At 50.3% G+C, this 15,670-nt stretch overlaps 1 protein-coding gene across 1 annotated transcript in view; it reads left to right on the top strand.

Moving 5' to 3' along the window:
- Nucleotides 1-8,151, top strand: part of CRKL (CRK like proto-oncogene, adaptor protein) — a 36,285-nt gene extending 28,134 nt beyond the window's left edge. Inside the window, exon 3 of the mRNA XM_004442369.3 lies at nucleotides 4,298-8,151. Within this exon, the coding sequence (XP_004442426.1) occupies nucleotides 4,298-4,432 (135 nt within the window). The 3' untranslated portion in view covers nucleotides 4,433-8,151. The remainder of the gene's footprint in view (nucleotides 1-4,297) is intronic.
- Nucleotides 8,152-15,670: the final 7,519 nt, after the last annotated feature.

Raw genomic sequence — 15,670 nt, 5'->3', positions numbered from 1 at the left:
GGCTGTCATCCCTTCTGTACAGCACCAAGTTCCCCTGGGTGTTTGCTCACCCGATCCCCCTCCCCTTTCCTCACTGAATCCTCTCTACAGTTGTACACCCACAAACCCTCTTACTTGTCCTTCCCTTTTTGTACGTTTATTTTAGTGCATTAATTATATTGTATTTTCTGTAAGTGTAATTATTAACAATAAATAGAAGTAAATTTCGAATGATGTCAATAGTTTTCTGTCCATGAGTTTTCATTTCTTTCCTATGTCATTATTTTAAAACTAAAGACAGAGGCAGTTTTGTTTTCTTAGGTGAAAAGGAAATGAGGATTACGATCATATATTGAAGAGAAAGGCTGGACAGTGAAGCTCCTCGTCTTGATGGCTTCCTTGTACTCCGAACATGAGACAGCAGGTTCTTACACCGAAAGCCTCAAAGAGGCCAAGGGTCTAGAGGGGACACAGTGCAGAGTTCGAGGAGACCAGGGGGAGTGTAGTCCAGATGCAGGGGCCTAGATTTGAAGCATTCCAGTATCTCCTGCCTACAGAAGGATTCTCTCTGCTCACCTAGGCCTGATTTTAGTTTGTGTGTTAAATAAGTTTCATTATTATGTCTTATGTTTGTGCTTAAATATATCATTTCTAGTGGAATAAGATGATCAGATTGGACACAAATCATGGTTCCATATTTCCATCGACTTCAGCTTCTAGCTATGTGATTTCTGCAAAGTCTCTACTATAATTCAGGGTTCTCATTTGCAATAGAGCTTTCTTTATATGCAGATCCAAAAAATGTCTTTACTGGAAACAAATGTGATCACAGAGTTTTCCTGTTTTATGACTTCTGTATGGTAGAAAAAGAAAGTGCAAATTATAAAACTAAATCCTTGGTCCACTTCAAAGGATATAAATTTTTTCATAATTATCAAAAACACTTATGTGATTATCCCAGTTATGAATAAGAAAGACATTTCTCTTTCCGCCGTCTATAAATAAAAACATTGTTACTTGGAGAGAGGGAGCAATACTTGGACTCCAAGTATTAATCTTAAAACACTCTGTATTTCAGAAGTCTTTAGTATGTCTCAAATATTTTAAAACTTAGTTCTTATATTAAGTCAGTTTACTCTCTCCCCCAAATTTTTACTTCCTTTTAAGGCAAAACTAGAGAAAACATATCTTTTCAATTGTCGTTTTTTTCCACTGAAGTATTTTTACAGCTTAATTTTTAATACAAGTCTCAAAAATAGAATTCTCAGTTGTTAACCTTCAAATTTTAGTTGCTCAGCCAATTTAGGTGTTTGAGTAGAGCCTGTGACATAAGTTTCAAAATAATTAACCGTAATAATTTAATTTATAAATGCATGCAGTTGGCTTTTTACCTTGTTTTTCTCATACATGTCTAGTACTTGGCTATAAAAATCTGAATATTAAAGTACATTTTATTTTTGTCTAGAACTTTTCATTGTATATAACCTAATTTTTAATTACCCGATTAACTTTTTACAAGCCCTCCTACAGTTAAGTTTAATTAGTGGTTTTGCGAAATAGAAAAGTTTGAGTCAGAATTCAGAGAGTTTAGGGCAATTTTTTTTAACTGAATTTATACTGTATTCTAATGAGGGAGCCTCAGGGGATAAAGTTCTTTTTTCCATTGTCATTTTGGCAAGTACTCAGAAATAAGCTAGTTTCCACAAGGTGAGAGGTTTCATTTGGTAATAGTGCTGTTTTCCATGTAAATGTAATGACTGCGTTCTTATTTCTCAGTTGGTCTGGGGAATTACAAGTAGTTCGATATGGCTGGGCCCATACATCGCAGTGAGCTAGTAAAATGATAAAATAAAAAATGGAGGATGGGAAAGTTAGAAAACTCAAAGCAGCCAGTCTACATTCACAGGGGGGAGTGAAGAAGATAGGACATTAAGGGCAGAGGATGGCTTGGCGAGAAGAGAGGGAGGTTGAATGGTCCTTCACGTGGGTGGGCTGTGCTGCCTCTGCACTCTGAAGTAGTAAGGACCTGGGCGGCCAGGACTGGGTGCTGCCTGGCTTTGTATGCCTGCTCCGTGGTGGACCAGCTTGTGACCTTGGGGAGGGCTCCAGCCTTTGTGTATCTGTTATTCCAGCTTACCTTATAGGAGGTTGGTATATGTTGAGGATCAAGTGTGATAATGGGTCTGAAAGAGCCCTGCAGGTAAGAAACCTCTGTGAAAACAGGGCTGCATGGTCAGGTCCATTGATTAGGAAACCCAGGCCCATGCAGCATGCTCTACAGGGGCTTGTTTCCTTCTCCATCCTGTTTAGGCCTTTCCCTCAGCTCTTTGCAGCATGAGCCCTTTTCTTGTTGATATGTGGTCACATCAAGATGAAATTACCAAGTTTACAAATTTGATAGACATTGGCAAAACGTTAAGTTTCTGCTTCCTGGTGGCACTAAGAGTCACTTAAGCAACGTGTCTCCAAACCCCGCCATAAAGGGAGTTATTGCTTGCTGCTTTCTTACAAATTGCTCATCTTGGGTTTGGGCCATTGGGCTGTGTTGGAGTCTGGAGTTTGGTTCTCTGTTCGAGGTTTTCCTCAAACCTCGTCTTAAGACGCCTTACATTTAAACATTTTGGATTTTGATGTTTCTGCTTGAGCCCTAGACATCTTATGAAATAATTCAAATGAATCTGTCTCAAAGACAGCCTCCCTCCTCTGGATGCACCTCGGAAAACATTCCTCCATTTCCTCAGAGTGCAGTGACCCACCTAGTCACCAGGAAAGATATATGTGGATCCGCTCAAAGCCTATGAGCTCCGGCGAGTTGGAGCAGCAGTGACAGGGGCAGGAAGAGGTCTGCCTTCACACTGATGGCAGCGGGCTGCGTGGCCCAGAGCTATGCACGAGTGGACTTCTAAAGCTGTCTTGTCAGCTATAGGATCCTTGGTCACTCTAGGCCAGCAATCTGCTTGCTAGACTAGTAGCTTTAGCAGAAGACTCCATTTTTCCAAATGCATGGAACCCCAATATATATCAGATTAAAAGTTTTTTATAGGTATAAATGTATTTTGTAAGTTGAGATTTATAAGAAATACTTAAAAAGGCAATTGAGGGGACAGTTAACTTATGCGCAGAAAAAATTGGAAATAACGTGAATGACAGATGCGGTCTTGTGTCAGCCACAACATCTAGCTTATTTTTTAATATACTTTCTTGCGATTGGTGATAGGTGTCGTTTAGCCTTTACTTTGCCTTTTTGGGGAGTCAGACACATGGCAAAAGAAGCTTCATTTCAAGGAAGGTCTGCATGAAAAGCAGCTAGCAGGGCAGCACAGGTTAATGTGGCCGTGGCATATTTGAATGTGCTATTATAACTTATTTTACAAAATGCAAGTTTAAAAATCGAAGTCCCAATTAGACATTGGTGTACCCTTAAGGCACCTCCCTAGAGCTCTGTTGGTCTCCCGAACAATTTTAAAGCAACTTCCAAAATAAAATTTCTGCCTTCCCTTTGATGAGCAGAGCAGCCCCTAACTGGTGCCTGTCCTCTGACAGTAGATAGATTTCCTACTACCTTGCAGTTTAAGGTAGGCCCAAAAAGATGCTTAGAGCTGGGCTTCCTCCCCCCGACTGCCCCACAGATGGGGCCGGGAATGGGCAACTCAGGGAGACATTATTGCTGCTCAGGGGAGGTGGCATGATGAGTGAGGTCTTGGTGACAGCAGTTCCATCCCATGTAAATTAGGGTGGAGACAGGTTTTTTGTTTTAATTGATGTCTTAATAGTTTATAACATTGTGAACTTTTAGTTGTACCTTATTGTTTGTGAGTCACCATATACATGCCTCCCTTCACCCCTTGGTGCCCACCCCCAACCCCCTTGCCCCTGGTAACCACCAAACAGTTCTCTCTCTCCATGTGTTAGTTTATCTTCCACATAGGAGTGAAATCATGAGGTGTTAAGAGACAGGTTTTTTAATACACTTTTTTTGTGTAACTTGACTTGAACTGTTCTCAGAAAGTCAAGTGTTCATTTCTATGCTGTTGGAGTTGGTAGCCAATATGGGGAGAAAAAAGACTGCTTTTGTGCTCAGAAGCTGCTTTACTTAATGCACATTCTCACCAGCTGAGGAGAAGCACACTGGGCTTAGCACCATGTGTCTTTGGCTCTGCCTGATTTTAGGTCTAAGCACTGAAAAAAAGGAGTCCTAAAAAAAATGTATAGGTTCATTTGGATAGGACACTAGTGTGTGTGTGATTTAATGCAAACTTTCTTTTTCTCTAGTTCACAGAGAAAATGCTGACTTTGTCTTCTTTCTCCATCCTTACAGGTTGGTGACATTGTGAAAGTCACAAGGATGAATATAAATGGCCAGTGGGAAGGGGAAGTGAATGGGCGCAAAGGGCTTTTCCCCTTTACGCACGTCAAAATCATTGACCCTCAAAACCCGGATGAAAATGAGTGATTGCTGTTGCCCTGTTTCCTGCTGCTTCGTTGTTCTGCCTGTCATAGTCTCCTTTGAAGTGGGAAAGCATCCTCTCTCATAGGCAAGTTACACTGCGTTGCTGACGTCCAGCTTTCTGCAGACTGACGGTCTCTCATACACATTTGGAATGCACACAGTGGCTGCCTCGGCATTTGTATCATAGTCGTATTGTCAAAGAGTAGCCAATTTTAGAGTTCTTTTGGATCATAAACTGGAAATACTGGTGGAAGCACACAAGTGGAGAGAAGTTGACAAGGAAGGGGTCTGTCTTCTCATCACTGCCCTGTTTGTACTTGTGACTGATTTTGTCATGTTCTTCAGAGAAAGCTTGAGGCTGTGGTGAGACATTGCACGTTGCTATTCCACAAAGCAGTGGCTCCGTCGCCATTTTGTTTTTCCTTTGAAGAACAGAGGAAATAAACCTTAAAGAAGAGGGAATTCTGTCCTAACTCCCCAAATCTGGCTTTTCTTTTTTTCTTTTGATTTGGTTTGGTTTTGGAAGACTTAACTAATAAGACTTGTGTGTTCTGAACAAACTTTTTAAGTAGGTTGGATTTTTGTGATAATACAAGGAATGACACGTGCCTCTGAGCTTCTAAACTGAAGCTTCTGTAACTAAAGGAATATAAAAAAAAGCAACCCTGAAGCAGAGGCCTTTATCGTCTTGGTTGCCAGTAGTACCTTGTTTTGCCATAGAGCAAACAACACAAACAGCAGGTGTGTGCCAAGCTGTGTGCACAGCCTCTTGGATTACATTGTCCCCAAAAGCATCCAAGTGGGGGGTGATGTGGGAAACCGTTGCTTGCCTTGTTTGCCAGTGACAGGAGCACCGGGGGAGCACTTGGCTGGTTTTCTGTCCAGCGTTTCAGTGAATGCACCCCTTTAAGGTATAGGTATAAAAAGTAAGCTTGTTCATAGAATCATTGAATTCATGAATGAATCTTTAAATTCCACTCACTGAAGCCCAGTCCTCCCTGCCCCAGCCTCACCAGGCTGCCAGAGAAAAATGGTGCTGCTAATACTGGTTCCACAGTCTATGTGTCCGTGATGCTCCCAAGCAAAGAAAATGCAAGCTCTGGAAATTGGTTAATGCATTTGATGTCTGATGTTTTGTTGACTAGGGAGAACCATTAACCAATTTACCATTAACCATTTACCAATTTAATTTTAAAGTTTCCCTGTTAGCTAAAAGAGGCCTATTCATACAAACTGGCTAGTGCAAATTGTGACTGATCCCTCATCTGCTGCACATAGCAGACTAGAATTCTGGAACCTTCATGAGGTGCAGTCTACTCTCCCCCTGGACACTGGTGAAGACACGCCTCAGCTCAGAATGAATATAGCAGACCTAGAAATGTAGCAGCAAACTAATGAGTAACTCTATCATTTACTGAGCATCTGCTATAACCATGGCCCTGTCTCCCGAGGGGCTTAGGTTTTGAGGGTTAGAGCAATATATTCCGGTGACAGAACCAACAAAACAACAGTTTTTCAATTTCTCTTTAAATCAGTATTCCATCAGGTAGGTAACTACCATATTGAAGAATCTTGAGAGTGTTCTGTGACAAAATGAGTGGTCAGTTGGAAAAAGCACTGTGGTTACTCGTCTGTGGTTTTCCTGAAAAAGGCTTAGTGATCAGCTCTTCCTAATCAGTGAGAACTGTGGCCACCTCCTGCTCTAGAGGTGCCTGTCTATTGCAGTTGCCTCTTGTTCTGAGTTTAGGCCCAGCCTGGTGCCCACAAGTGGCACGTGTGTGGCAGGGTCCCCACACGCTGCCTGGAAGCACTTGCCCGGCGGCCAGTGACTCAATACATGAGGGGGGTGTCTAGCAGAAGGTGGAATGTGTGCCTTGTTCAAAGATGGCACAAACCCTAAGGTCTTTTTAAACCAAATTTAGCTGAGGGGCTTGTCACCTTTTGATGACAGTAGTTGGCTTAGAGCACAGGAAGTATATGGCCATTTTGGAAAGCAGTTTCCTTTCAGCTGTGTCTACTGACCAGTAGCAAGACTTCAGAATCAGAATACCCCACGCACCTAGGTTTGGCTTCATAAGTCTGCTTATCACTTCAGCCCGTGTACATGCCTCCAGGGCTGCCCAGGATATTCCGAGCCTGAAAGAGGTGAGCCTGAGTTCTGAACTCTCAAGATATGTGCCAAAAGTAGTACCTTTTTGACTTAGAACCTTAGTTCTAAGTTTTTTAATCAGGCGGGGAAATTCTGTTTTTCACACTAAATATACAAAAAACAACACCCCCGCCTCAGCTTTGTGCCTGGGTTCCCCTGTGGTCTGGGAAGACTGCTTCAGAAAGTGATGCGAATCTTCCAGAGGAGCTGCCTTCCCTTCTGGGCGGGTTTCACTTTTAGGATTGTTCATTATTGCTGCGTGCTCTGTTCTACTGTGTGTCATTTAAGAAAATATCGGGATGTTAAATTAATTCAAGAAGTGAATAGGGCCGGCTCCGTGGCTTAGCGGTTAAGTGCGTGCGCTCTGATGCTGGCGGCCCGGGTTCGGATCCTGGGCGCGCCCCGAGGCACCACTTCTCCGTCCAACGTGAGGCCGAGTCCCACGTACAGCAACTAGAAGGATGTGAACCTATGACATACAACTATCTACTGGGGCTTTGGGGGGAAAAACTGAATAAATAAAATCTTTAAAAAAAAAAAAAAAAAAAAAAGAAGTGAATAAAGTACGTACTGAAGGGCATTGAGAGTTTGATTCGAAACTTATTTATCCTGGGAAGGACCTCCAGCACGGGAGGCATCCTTGTCATTTCTGCGAGGTGTATTACCACCTGATGACACTCTTAACGAGGAGGAGGACGCATCGACTGGCTGCCATTTGACGACTTTGGTCACCCAGATGAGGCACCGTCTGTGCTCCTGGTTGGAAAACTGAAAGGGGGGCAGAACAGCTGCTCCCTCGTTGGAGCTCAGCATCCCTGGCACCGTGCTCACCTTCTTATACGGCTGTTTACAGACAAGGCGGGCCCGGACAGATGGCCACTGCTCTTGGAATGTTTGCTCAGAGGAATAGGAACGTTTTATTTTTGAAAAGCGATGATGTGTTTTTGTGCCAGGTGTTTATAATTTAATCCTTTAATGTTATGTTCATTAACCTCTTAAAATGAGTGAATTCTTGATTGTTTTAACACAGTACCTAAGACTAATGCTTTCTGTGGACACCACTGAGCTCTGCCTCAAACTCCATCCACCCTCTGGGACCTGAGACCTGTGTCCCTGGTAACTGCTGTCAGCATGGACACTGAGCTAGTTGTATGTTCTAAAGGAGTAGAAGGACAGTTCTCTGGGACAGGGTCGTTGTCTCTGCAGGAGGAACAGTGGCCTTGCTTCTAGACGGTCTTCACTGTGTGTTTTAAAACGACGACAACAACAACAACACAAAACTCTTTTGACCTGTAACTTAAAGATCATAAACTTCAGGCAATAATATTTTCTGTGTAAGCTTTTAAAATTATTTTTTGGGATCATAGCTTGTTTTATTTTGTGCTATAAAATTAACAGTATTAAATGACTTATATTCTTAGAATACATCAAGTGTCTTTTCTTAACAGATTAGTGCGCCTTTTTATTTTTGTATTCCATTTTACGTTACTGGTCCCAGCATCAGGAACCTTGTTTCCATGTCCTGTTTGTACATTGTCTCAATAAAACTTACATCAGCCGGTGGTGGCGGCGGCTTTGGTGTTTCGTTGTCTCCTCAGTGCTGCCTGGAGGTGCTCAGCCCCCACCAGCACCGCCCCCCCTTCCCCAGCAGTTAAGCATCTGGTGAAACACCTGGTGTGTCGCCAAGGATGCAACCTGTGACCCAGCCCTGCTGCTGCTGACCACAAAATAGAGTGGGGTTGTGCACTGGCCCTCCCCCGCATGCAGGGTCTCCCTGCAAAAGAGAAGCAGCTGGTGCCAGGTTTGTGAGCACAGTGGCTGCTGTAGGGGACAGGTGCTCAGTCTCGGCCTTCTGAGGATGAGGCAATAGTTGCCATACTTTGCACCACCAAGGAAAACTTGGATGTTTTCCCTTCTAGGCACCCATATCTGAAGGCTTCCGTTAAATATTTGTTCAGCATGAGCTAGCTAGAGCTCAGTGGTTTCAAGTGGAAGTCATGGAAAACGAGCAGCCTCGTCCCAGGTCAGGGTGTGATACCCGTCTGGCTTTCTTAAATCCTTTTCTGTTCCTGTCTATATATGGCCCTTCTGATGAACTTTGGGGACCTTTAGGTGGACACCTTGAGGTGTTGGGGGGCCCACTGACGTCCCTGACACCCCCTCAGCCAGAGCAGTGTTGCCACGCCTGTTTGTGTGTGTACTGAGAGGTCCAAATTGCCTTACAAAACCTCCGGAAATGAGTTTCGGCACGTAATACCAATCCATATTGTATATAGAACCACGCTGCTAAAATGCACTCCCTGGCTCTACTCAGGATTCTGCAGAATTTGAAGAGAAAAGTTTGTCTTGAATGGAAATATGAAAACTGTCAAATCATTCTAGAATAAACAATGCCCCGCAGACGCCTTTGAGAAATACTTTCAGTTTGAAAAGGTGTACTTTGGTTAGCAGTACTGGGCTGGGTTCCTCTGTGGCAGGGAAACCCTTGGGAATGGGGCCAAGTGTGGAGGGTTGCCCTTCCATCTGCCTCCTGCTGCTAGGTCAGTGGCAGTGCTCGCCCACCGGCCATCGCCTGGGTCTTGAAACTGCACCCAGCAGCAAAGCCTGTGACACTGCTGGGCTGTTCGTGGGGTCTCTCGGGCCTTTCTGGGAGGCTCTTCTCTAGCCAAGTCAGTGATCCCCTACCCCCCTCTGAAGACCTGACTCTGCTCTTGCAGTCTTCTGTGAACACTCTGGTTCCCTCGGTCATTGGCAGCCAGTGCTGGAGCACAGGGGAAGCGCTGGCCTGCCCTGGAAAGCTCCGGGAGCAGACGGTGATGATAGGCTCCGTGATGATGGGCTCCGACAGTGGGAAGGACTATGGAGCCCAGGGCGGGTTCAGGAAGGCTTCCTGGCTGCCTAGGGAAGGGGAAATAATGGTAATCCAGGCCAAGGGAGCAGCTCAAGGCCTGAGCGCGCCTGGCTCTAATCGTAGCCCGCGTTCCCTTGCTGAATCGTGAGACCCCTCTTGCCTCATCAACACCGCTGGCCCTCCAATGGCGCTGTACAGTGGAGACCTGGAGGGTCCCACCCCAGGTTCTGATTTCATGAATCTGGGCGCTGGAATTTAAAAAAATTCTCCAGGAGGTTCTAATATACAGCCAAGTTTGAGAACCACTGTGCCCGCGAACCCTTTCACTCCTGCGCCTCTGGCTCCCGGAAGCCCTGGGCCAAAACGCCGTGCTTCATCTTCTACCGCGTGATGTGATTCTACCGCGTGATGTGAGAGCCGAGCCGGGGTCCGCTAGGGCGCGGACAGAGCCGGTGGGAGGACTGAAACCGCGGGCCCGCGACCACCGCGGCCAGATTCCCTCTCAGGGCACCCTCCCTGCCCCGCGTTTATGCGGTGTGGGGGCAGGAGGGGGCGCACGGCCCGGGCGCCGTCGGCGGGACAGCGCGCACGCACCTGGTGCTCCACTGCGTCCTCAGGCGCGGAACCCCGCCGCAGCGTGTCACCGGGACCCTAGACCACCGCCTCGCCGGTCCTTTCTCGTGACGACCACCTCGTCCTCCAGACCCCTTCCAGTCGGCCCCCACTCCCCACACTGAGCTGCAGCCGAGGAGGGGGAGCACCGGGGCCGAAGTCGGGGGTAGGCGGACATCTCACCGGGAGGGAGAGAAGGGAGGGAGGACGTAGAATTCTGGGGTCCCCGGAGGCTCCCTCCCCGCCCTCGGATCCCGGAAAGGGCTTGACCCTTCCCCGACGCTTTCCGGAGCGCAAGGCTCCCGGCGTCCGCGGAGGGGCCGGGCCAGGTGAGCTCCCTTCGCGGGACAGGGGCCCCGCGAGGGCAGAGATCCGGGGCGGCGGGTCCGGCAGCGCCCGCACCTCCGACGCCTGCGGCCCGGCCGCGGAGCGGCGTCTGCCGCCGCGGAGCTTCCTGGCGGCGGGGCCGAGAGCGGAGCGGCGTGGGGAGCGGGAGGCATGGAGACAGGAGGCGCTTCCGGGGCCGTCAGCGCTGCCCTTCTTCGCGCGGCTCTGCCCTCCCGGGGGCTCCGGCCCTGAGTGACCTATGCCATTGCGGCTCCGGAGAACAGGAGCAGGAGCGTCCTCGTTCTGCCGTCACTAAGATGGGAGCAGGCACCGGCGCAGGAGGGCTGGAGGGGGTGGCTAAAGCGGTGGCCCAAGAGGACAGCCCACACCCACGCGCCGAGAGACCCCTGGGGAACCCGTTGTTCAGGCTAAGGAATCTGAGGCAGGGGGTCGGGGAAGGGGAACCCTCTGAGCGGCGTCCGGAGATGCCCTGCAGTCACGTCCGGGGCGGAGGGAGTGGGTGGTCTGTAACTGCATCGAGGGCGAGCTCCAAGAGGAGGGACCTGGCCAGGGCTGCGCCAGGCCAGGTGACCAAAGGAGGGAGACCTAAGCCCTCCAGGACTGGCGGTTTCCAGCCCACCTGAGCTCACCAAGACAGCTCTGAGTTTGGGGAATTAAGCTTTGGCATTGGGATTGGAGGAAAAACATCCATAGGATGCAGCATTCAAAAGACGAGTATCCAATGAAAAGTCTCCCTCCACCCTGTCCATTCCACTCCCCAGTCTCCCTCTTTCCAGTTTATTATGTGTATCTTTCCAGAGTTATTCTATAACATACAAGCAAATACATCTGTAAATATTCTTTTCAAATGTTTTCTCTACAGAAAGGTAGCATAGATTGCTTGCTGTTCTGTGCCTTGCTTTATTCACCCAATCTGTTTTAGAGATTGTTATGAATCAACATATTGAATCTTTGTTCTTTTTCATCACTGTATAGTATTCCATTAGGTGGATGTACTGTCACTCATTTAATGATCCACTGTTGGACAACTAAGACCTTTCCAATCTCAGGTGATCAGATGCATTAAAATGAGTTCCTCTCAGTGTGATTGCTTGGTCAAAGGCTCTGGGTGTTGGCAATTTTGAGAACTGTTGCCAAATTGCTTCTATCAGGATTGCCTCAATTTACACTTTCTCCAGCCATGTATAAGAAAACATTTATAATGTTTTTACAAACCCTCTGTAGATGCCTTTTTTATGGCTGAACAATATTCCATTATGTAGCTGAGGCAGCTTATACTAGCCCATCTGTCACTAGGGGTGTGGAAGTTGTTGCCAATCTTTTGATTGATAGAAAATCCTCAGGTCTAAGTAAGGGCCGCAGGGGAGGGCCCACCTTCCAGCCCTTGGGCTGACTCTGGCCCAGTCCTCGCTCCATGCACCTCCTGACCTCCTGGTCCCCCTGCCCCCTTCTGGTCCAATGCCAGTCTTAGTTGTTGATATGTTTTTTTCCTAAGGACACATGTGGCGAAAAACCCTAACCCAGCCTCTCCCTGGCCTGTGACATACCTCCATGCCACACCCTGCCTGGAACCCAGCACTCAGACTAGACTGGACTGGCACACTCTGAGTTACCTGGAACTTGGCACCTTACCTCCTTGCCTTTGCCCACACTTCCTTCTGCCTGGACACCCTTGTCCTCTCCTTCGCTGAACTCCTATGGGCTCGTCTGTCCTCAGCTCTTGCCACCTCCCAGTAAAGCCCTCCTGACCTTTCCCTCCCATTATGAGGACTGGAATTAGCACTGGTCACTTCAGAGCCTGGGAACAAGACATTGCTGACAGCAAGCCAGCAACCTGGGGAGGGCCAAGGTGAGGCTGAAGAGGTTGGTGAGAGCTGGAGCCGGCCTCTGCAGAGCTGGAGAGCTCCAGAGAACCCAGAGAATGCTGGGGCACAGTGATCAGGCTCTGTAGACCAACCTGGCCTTGGCTGCAGTAGCCAGAGCAAGGCAGGGAGTCAGGAATAAGGCCGGGCATGGGGGCTTGGCCCAGGCTTCCCAACCTGGGGATCCCCCAACCTCTGCTTCCATATGGATAAATCGCGGTGCAGCTATGGGCACCACTTACACCCATCTTGCCCCTCAACACAGCTGGCTCAGGTGTTGGCTGTGCTGTGTCAGCCCCCCAGTGTTTCCTGGGGATTAGTTGAACTGAAGTCTCCCCATCTGGAAATCCACCTAAATCCAGCAGGGAACATCTCCTGCTCTCAACCCCTTCCCTCAGAACCCCAAAGCTCAGGGAGGGCCCTACTGATCCTCAGACTGGCCTCCAGGGGGCGCCAGTGTCAATTCCAATGTTAGAAATCCCAGCTACCCTCCTTTCTTGGATGAAAAAGGACCATCCTGTACACCTCGGCTTGGAGACCTTAGGCTGAAGGGAGTGGGGAACAGGCAAAACTGACAGGAGGGGGTAGATCTAAGGAGGACAGGGACAGGCTTGCTGCATGGTTGGGGTGCTCCAGGGCCGGGGTGGGAGGTGGGCAGGGATCACCCCCCTCACCCGCTTCCCTGCTTCGGGAACACTCTCCTTGCCTTTGGGGTGTCTGCCGGGTCTGGGACTCCCACCCACCCCGGGTCACCTCATCTCAACCTGGGGCTCAGTTTCCCTCTTTGCTATCACCCCATTGTCAAGGCCGCTGGGGTGGATGCTGTGGCCTTGCCAGAATCATCCTTGGGGCAAGATCAGGACCTCAGGCTGCGCAAGGCTCGGAGGCTCCTGAGTCTCCCCGATCCCCTTGTCCCCGTGCACTACCTATGGAGGCCTCGTGAGAGGCAGCACTCCCAGCTACCTTCACTTTCAGCTTTTGCTCCATGAGGATCTTGCAATTTCTGCCCCACTATAAGGCAGCCAGAGCCTCGAGCCCAGTGCCCAGGACCAAGGGTGCCACGACAGACTCTCCCCATGTCAGGGTGTTTCCATACAGCCCCCAGGCTGACCTGTCTCCCCAGTCTCATCTCTGGTACCCCAAGCTCAGCAGCACCCTGTCTGAACCTGGCAGGCCTCTCCCCTCCCACTTCCAGCCCCCCACCTCCAGCACGGCAGAACCAGTCTTCCAAAGTTAAGTCCCATCTCTGCCACTCACCGGCAGTATGGCCTTGGGGAGTCCCAAACCCCTCTGAACCTCAGTTTCCCCAACTGTAAAATGGAGATGATAAAAAGAGAACCTTCCTCCTGAGGCTGTTGTGAAGGTTAGAGGAATGAATGCATGTGAAACCACAGCCATGGTTATTTCTGAGGCACACCACCCTTCTGGCTGGGGGTTGGGGAGTGGGGTGGGTTGCAGCCAGCACGTGTGCGGAATGGGGGCAGGTTGTCAGAGGTCAAGGGCAACGGGCCAAGCAACGCCATCTCCCCAGGGACGGGGCAGTGGCAACAATCACGCTGTGGAAACCACACGTGGCCACAGAGGGATGCAGAGGCACATCTCCCCTGCAGGCCTGGGCCCCACACCCACCTGCATGAATGTGACCCACACCGGCCCTGGTCCTGCCCCTGGTGAGACTCAGCCTCCCTGAGCTTCCCCGTCTGTAAAATGAAGGGGCAGCTGTGCTCACCCCCCTGAGTGGGGTGGGTCCTAAATAAAGGATGCCCTTGGAAGGCTGGATCAGCCTGGCACAGGGGATTGTTACTACTGTCATTATTGTCAGTCTTACAGGAGGAAAGCAAGGTCCAGAAAGGGGAGAGATGGCAAAAAAGAGGACCCAACAGGAGCCACCAAAAGAGTGATCATAGGACCACAGAGTTGGTGGGCCCTGATGTGTTTAATGATAGATGTGACATCACTTCTCTGGAATGTGTCATTCATTCATTTCCCACATAGTCTCTAAGTTCCAGTTTGCTAGAGGGACAAGCTCTACCTGACCACAATGCAAAGATCTGGACAGTCAGGACAATAAAATACCAGAGCCAGAATATCGAGGCATGATCAACTCTGGGAAGGCTGGTCGGGGAGGGCTTCCTGGAGGACGGTACTCAACACCAGGGTGCACCATGATTTATGGGGACCCAAAAAGTTCTCCTGCTATAATGACAGGTGGGAAAGAGAAAATGTAATAAAATATCATTTAAAATAGAACGTATGTGTGTATGGGGAGAGGGGAGGGAGGGAGGGAGCTAGGAGACCTGGGAGACTGAACCCCCAAAGCGAATCAAGGTATCTGTGGGCCAGTCGGTAGTGTCTTGGGTTTTCTTTCTTGGGAAGGTTTCTCCGGGCGATTCAACTTCCCCCACGCCACCCACGGATGGTTAGAAGACTTAGGAAAGAAAGAAAAGGAAAAAGAATTCCGCCCGGTGCGCAGCCCAGCTTGGCGCCCCTCGTGGGCCGCGACTATCCCCGGGGACCAAGACGCCGCCGGGGGCGTCCACACCCAGAAAGGACCCGGCCGCCTCCCCACACTCCGCCACCCACATCTGGACCCCTGACCCCGGGCCGCTCCCACCTGCCCCCCGGGGGCGCTGGGCGCCGGGCTCCCGGGCCGCAGTGTCTCCGCAGCGCCGGCCCCGCCCGCCCGCTCCTCCCCGCCCCCCGCGGCCGCGGCCCCGGCCCCGGCCCCGGCCCCGCGGCTCCAGAGCGCAGGCCCGCGCCGAGCCCAGGTGAGCGTCCGCACGGTCCCCGGCACCCGAGCTCCCGGCCCCCGGCCCCGCCACCCAGCTCGGCCGCCGAGTCCCGGCCCTGGCGCCTCTGCGTCCCGGGCCAGCGCGCGCGCTCGCGGCTCTCGGACCCAGAGCTGGCGCTTTGGGGGGTCGGGGTCGGCAGCCGGGGAGAGAGAAGGGCCGGGGCTGGAGAGCCCCCCTCCTCTCCCCTCCCCCGCCCGGCCCCGCCTCGCTCGCAGCGGGGCCCTACGGTGTGCCAGTCCCCTCCCTGGGCCGCCTGCTCTGGTGGGGGGACCTGGACAAGCCGGGAAGGCTGCTGGAAAGGGCCTCCCGGATAGAACGCACTGCACGTGCAAAGGCAGGGAGAGTGCACAGGAGGTTTGCGCCTGAGCCCCGTGGGGAGGAGGGGAGGGTGATAGCCCCCTAAACTGGAATGCCGGGCTGAGAGCTCGGATGCCATCCCGAGGAAGGCTGGAAGCAGCCTCTGGGTGGGGGGTGGGTGTGGGGAGGGCCCATGAGATCCTTGATGAAGCGGGGGGCGCTAGGCGGAGGAGTGGGGAGAGGCTTCTGCCCAGCCTGCAGTAACTGGGGGTGTGCTTGGTGAGTCAGGACACAGGCTCCTCCCTGGGGGGGGGGTAGTTAGCACTTGGG

This window comes from Ceratotherium simum, chromosome 35 (assembly GCF_057802395.1).
Source record: "Ceratotherium simum simum isolate JZ-2026a chromosome 35, ASM5780239v1, whole genome shotgun sequence".
In the NCBI taxonomy this organism is placed as follows: domain Eukaryota; kingdom Metazoa; phylum Chordata; class Mammalia; order Perissodactyla; family Rhinocerotidae; genus Ceratotherium; species Ceratotherium simum.
This window is presented reverse-complemented; position numbering and strand designations above follow the sequence as displayed.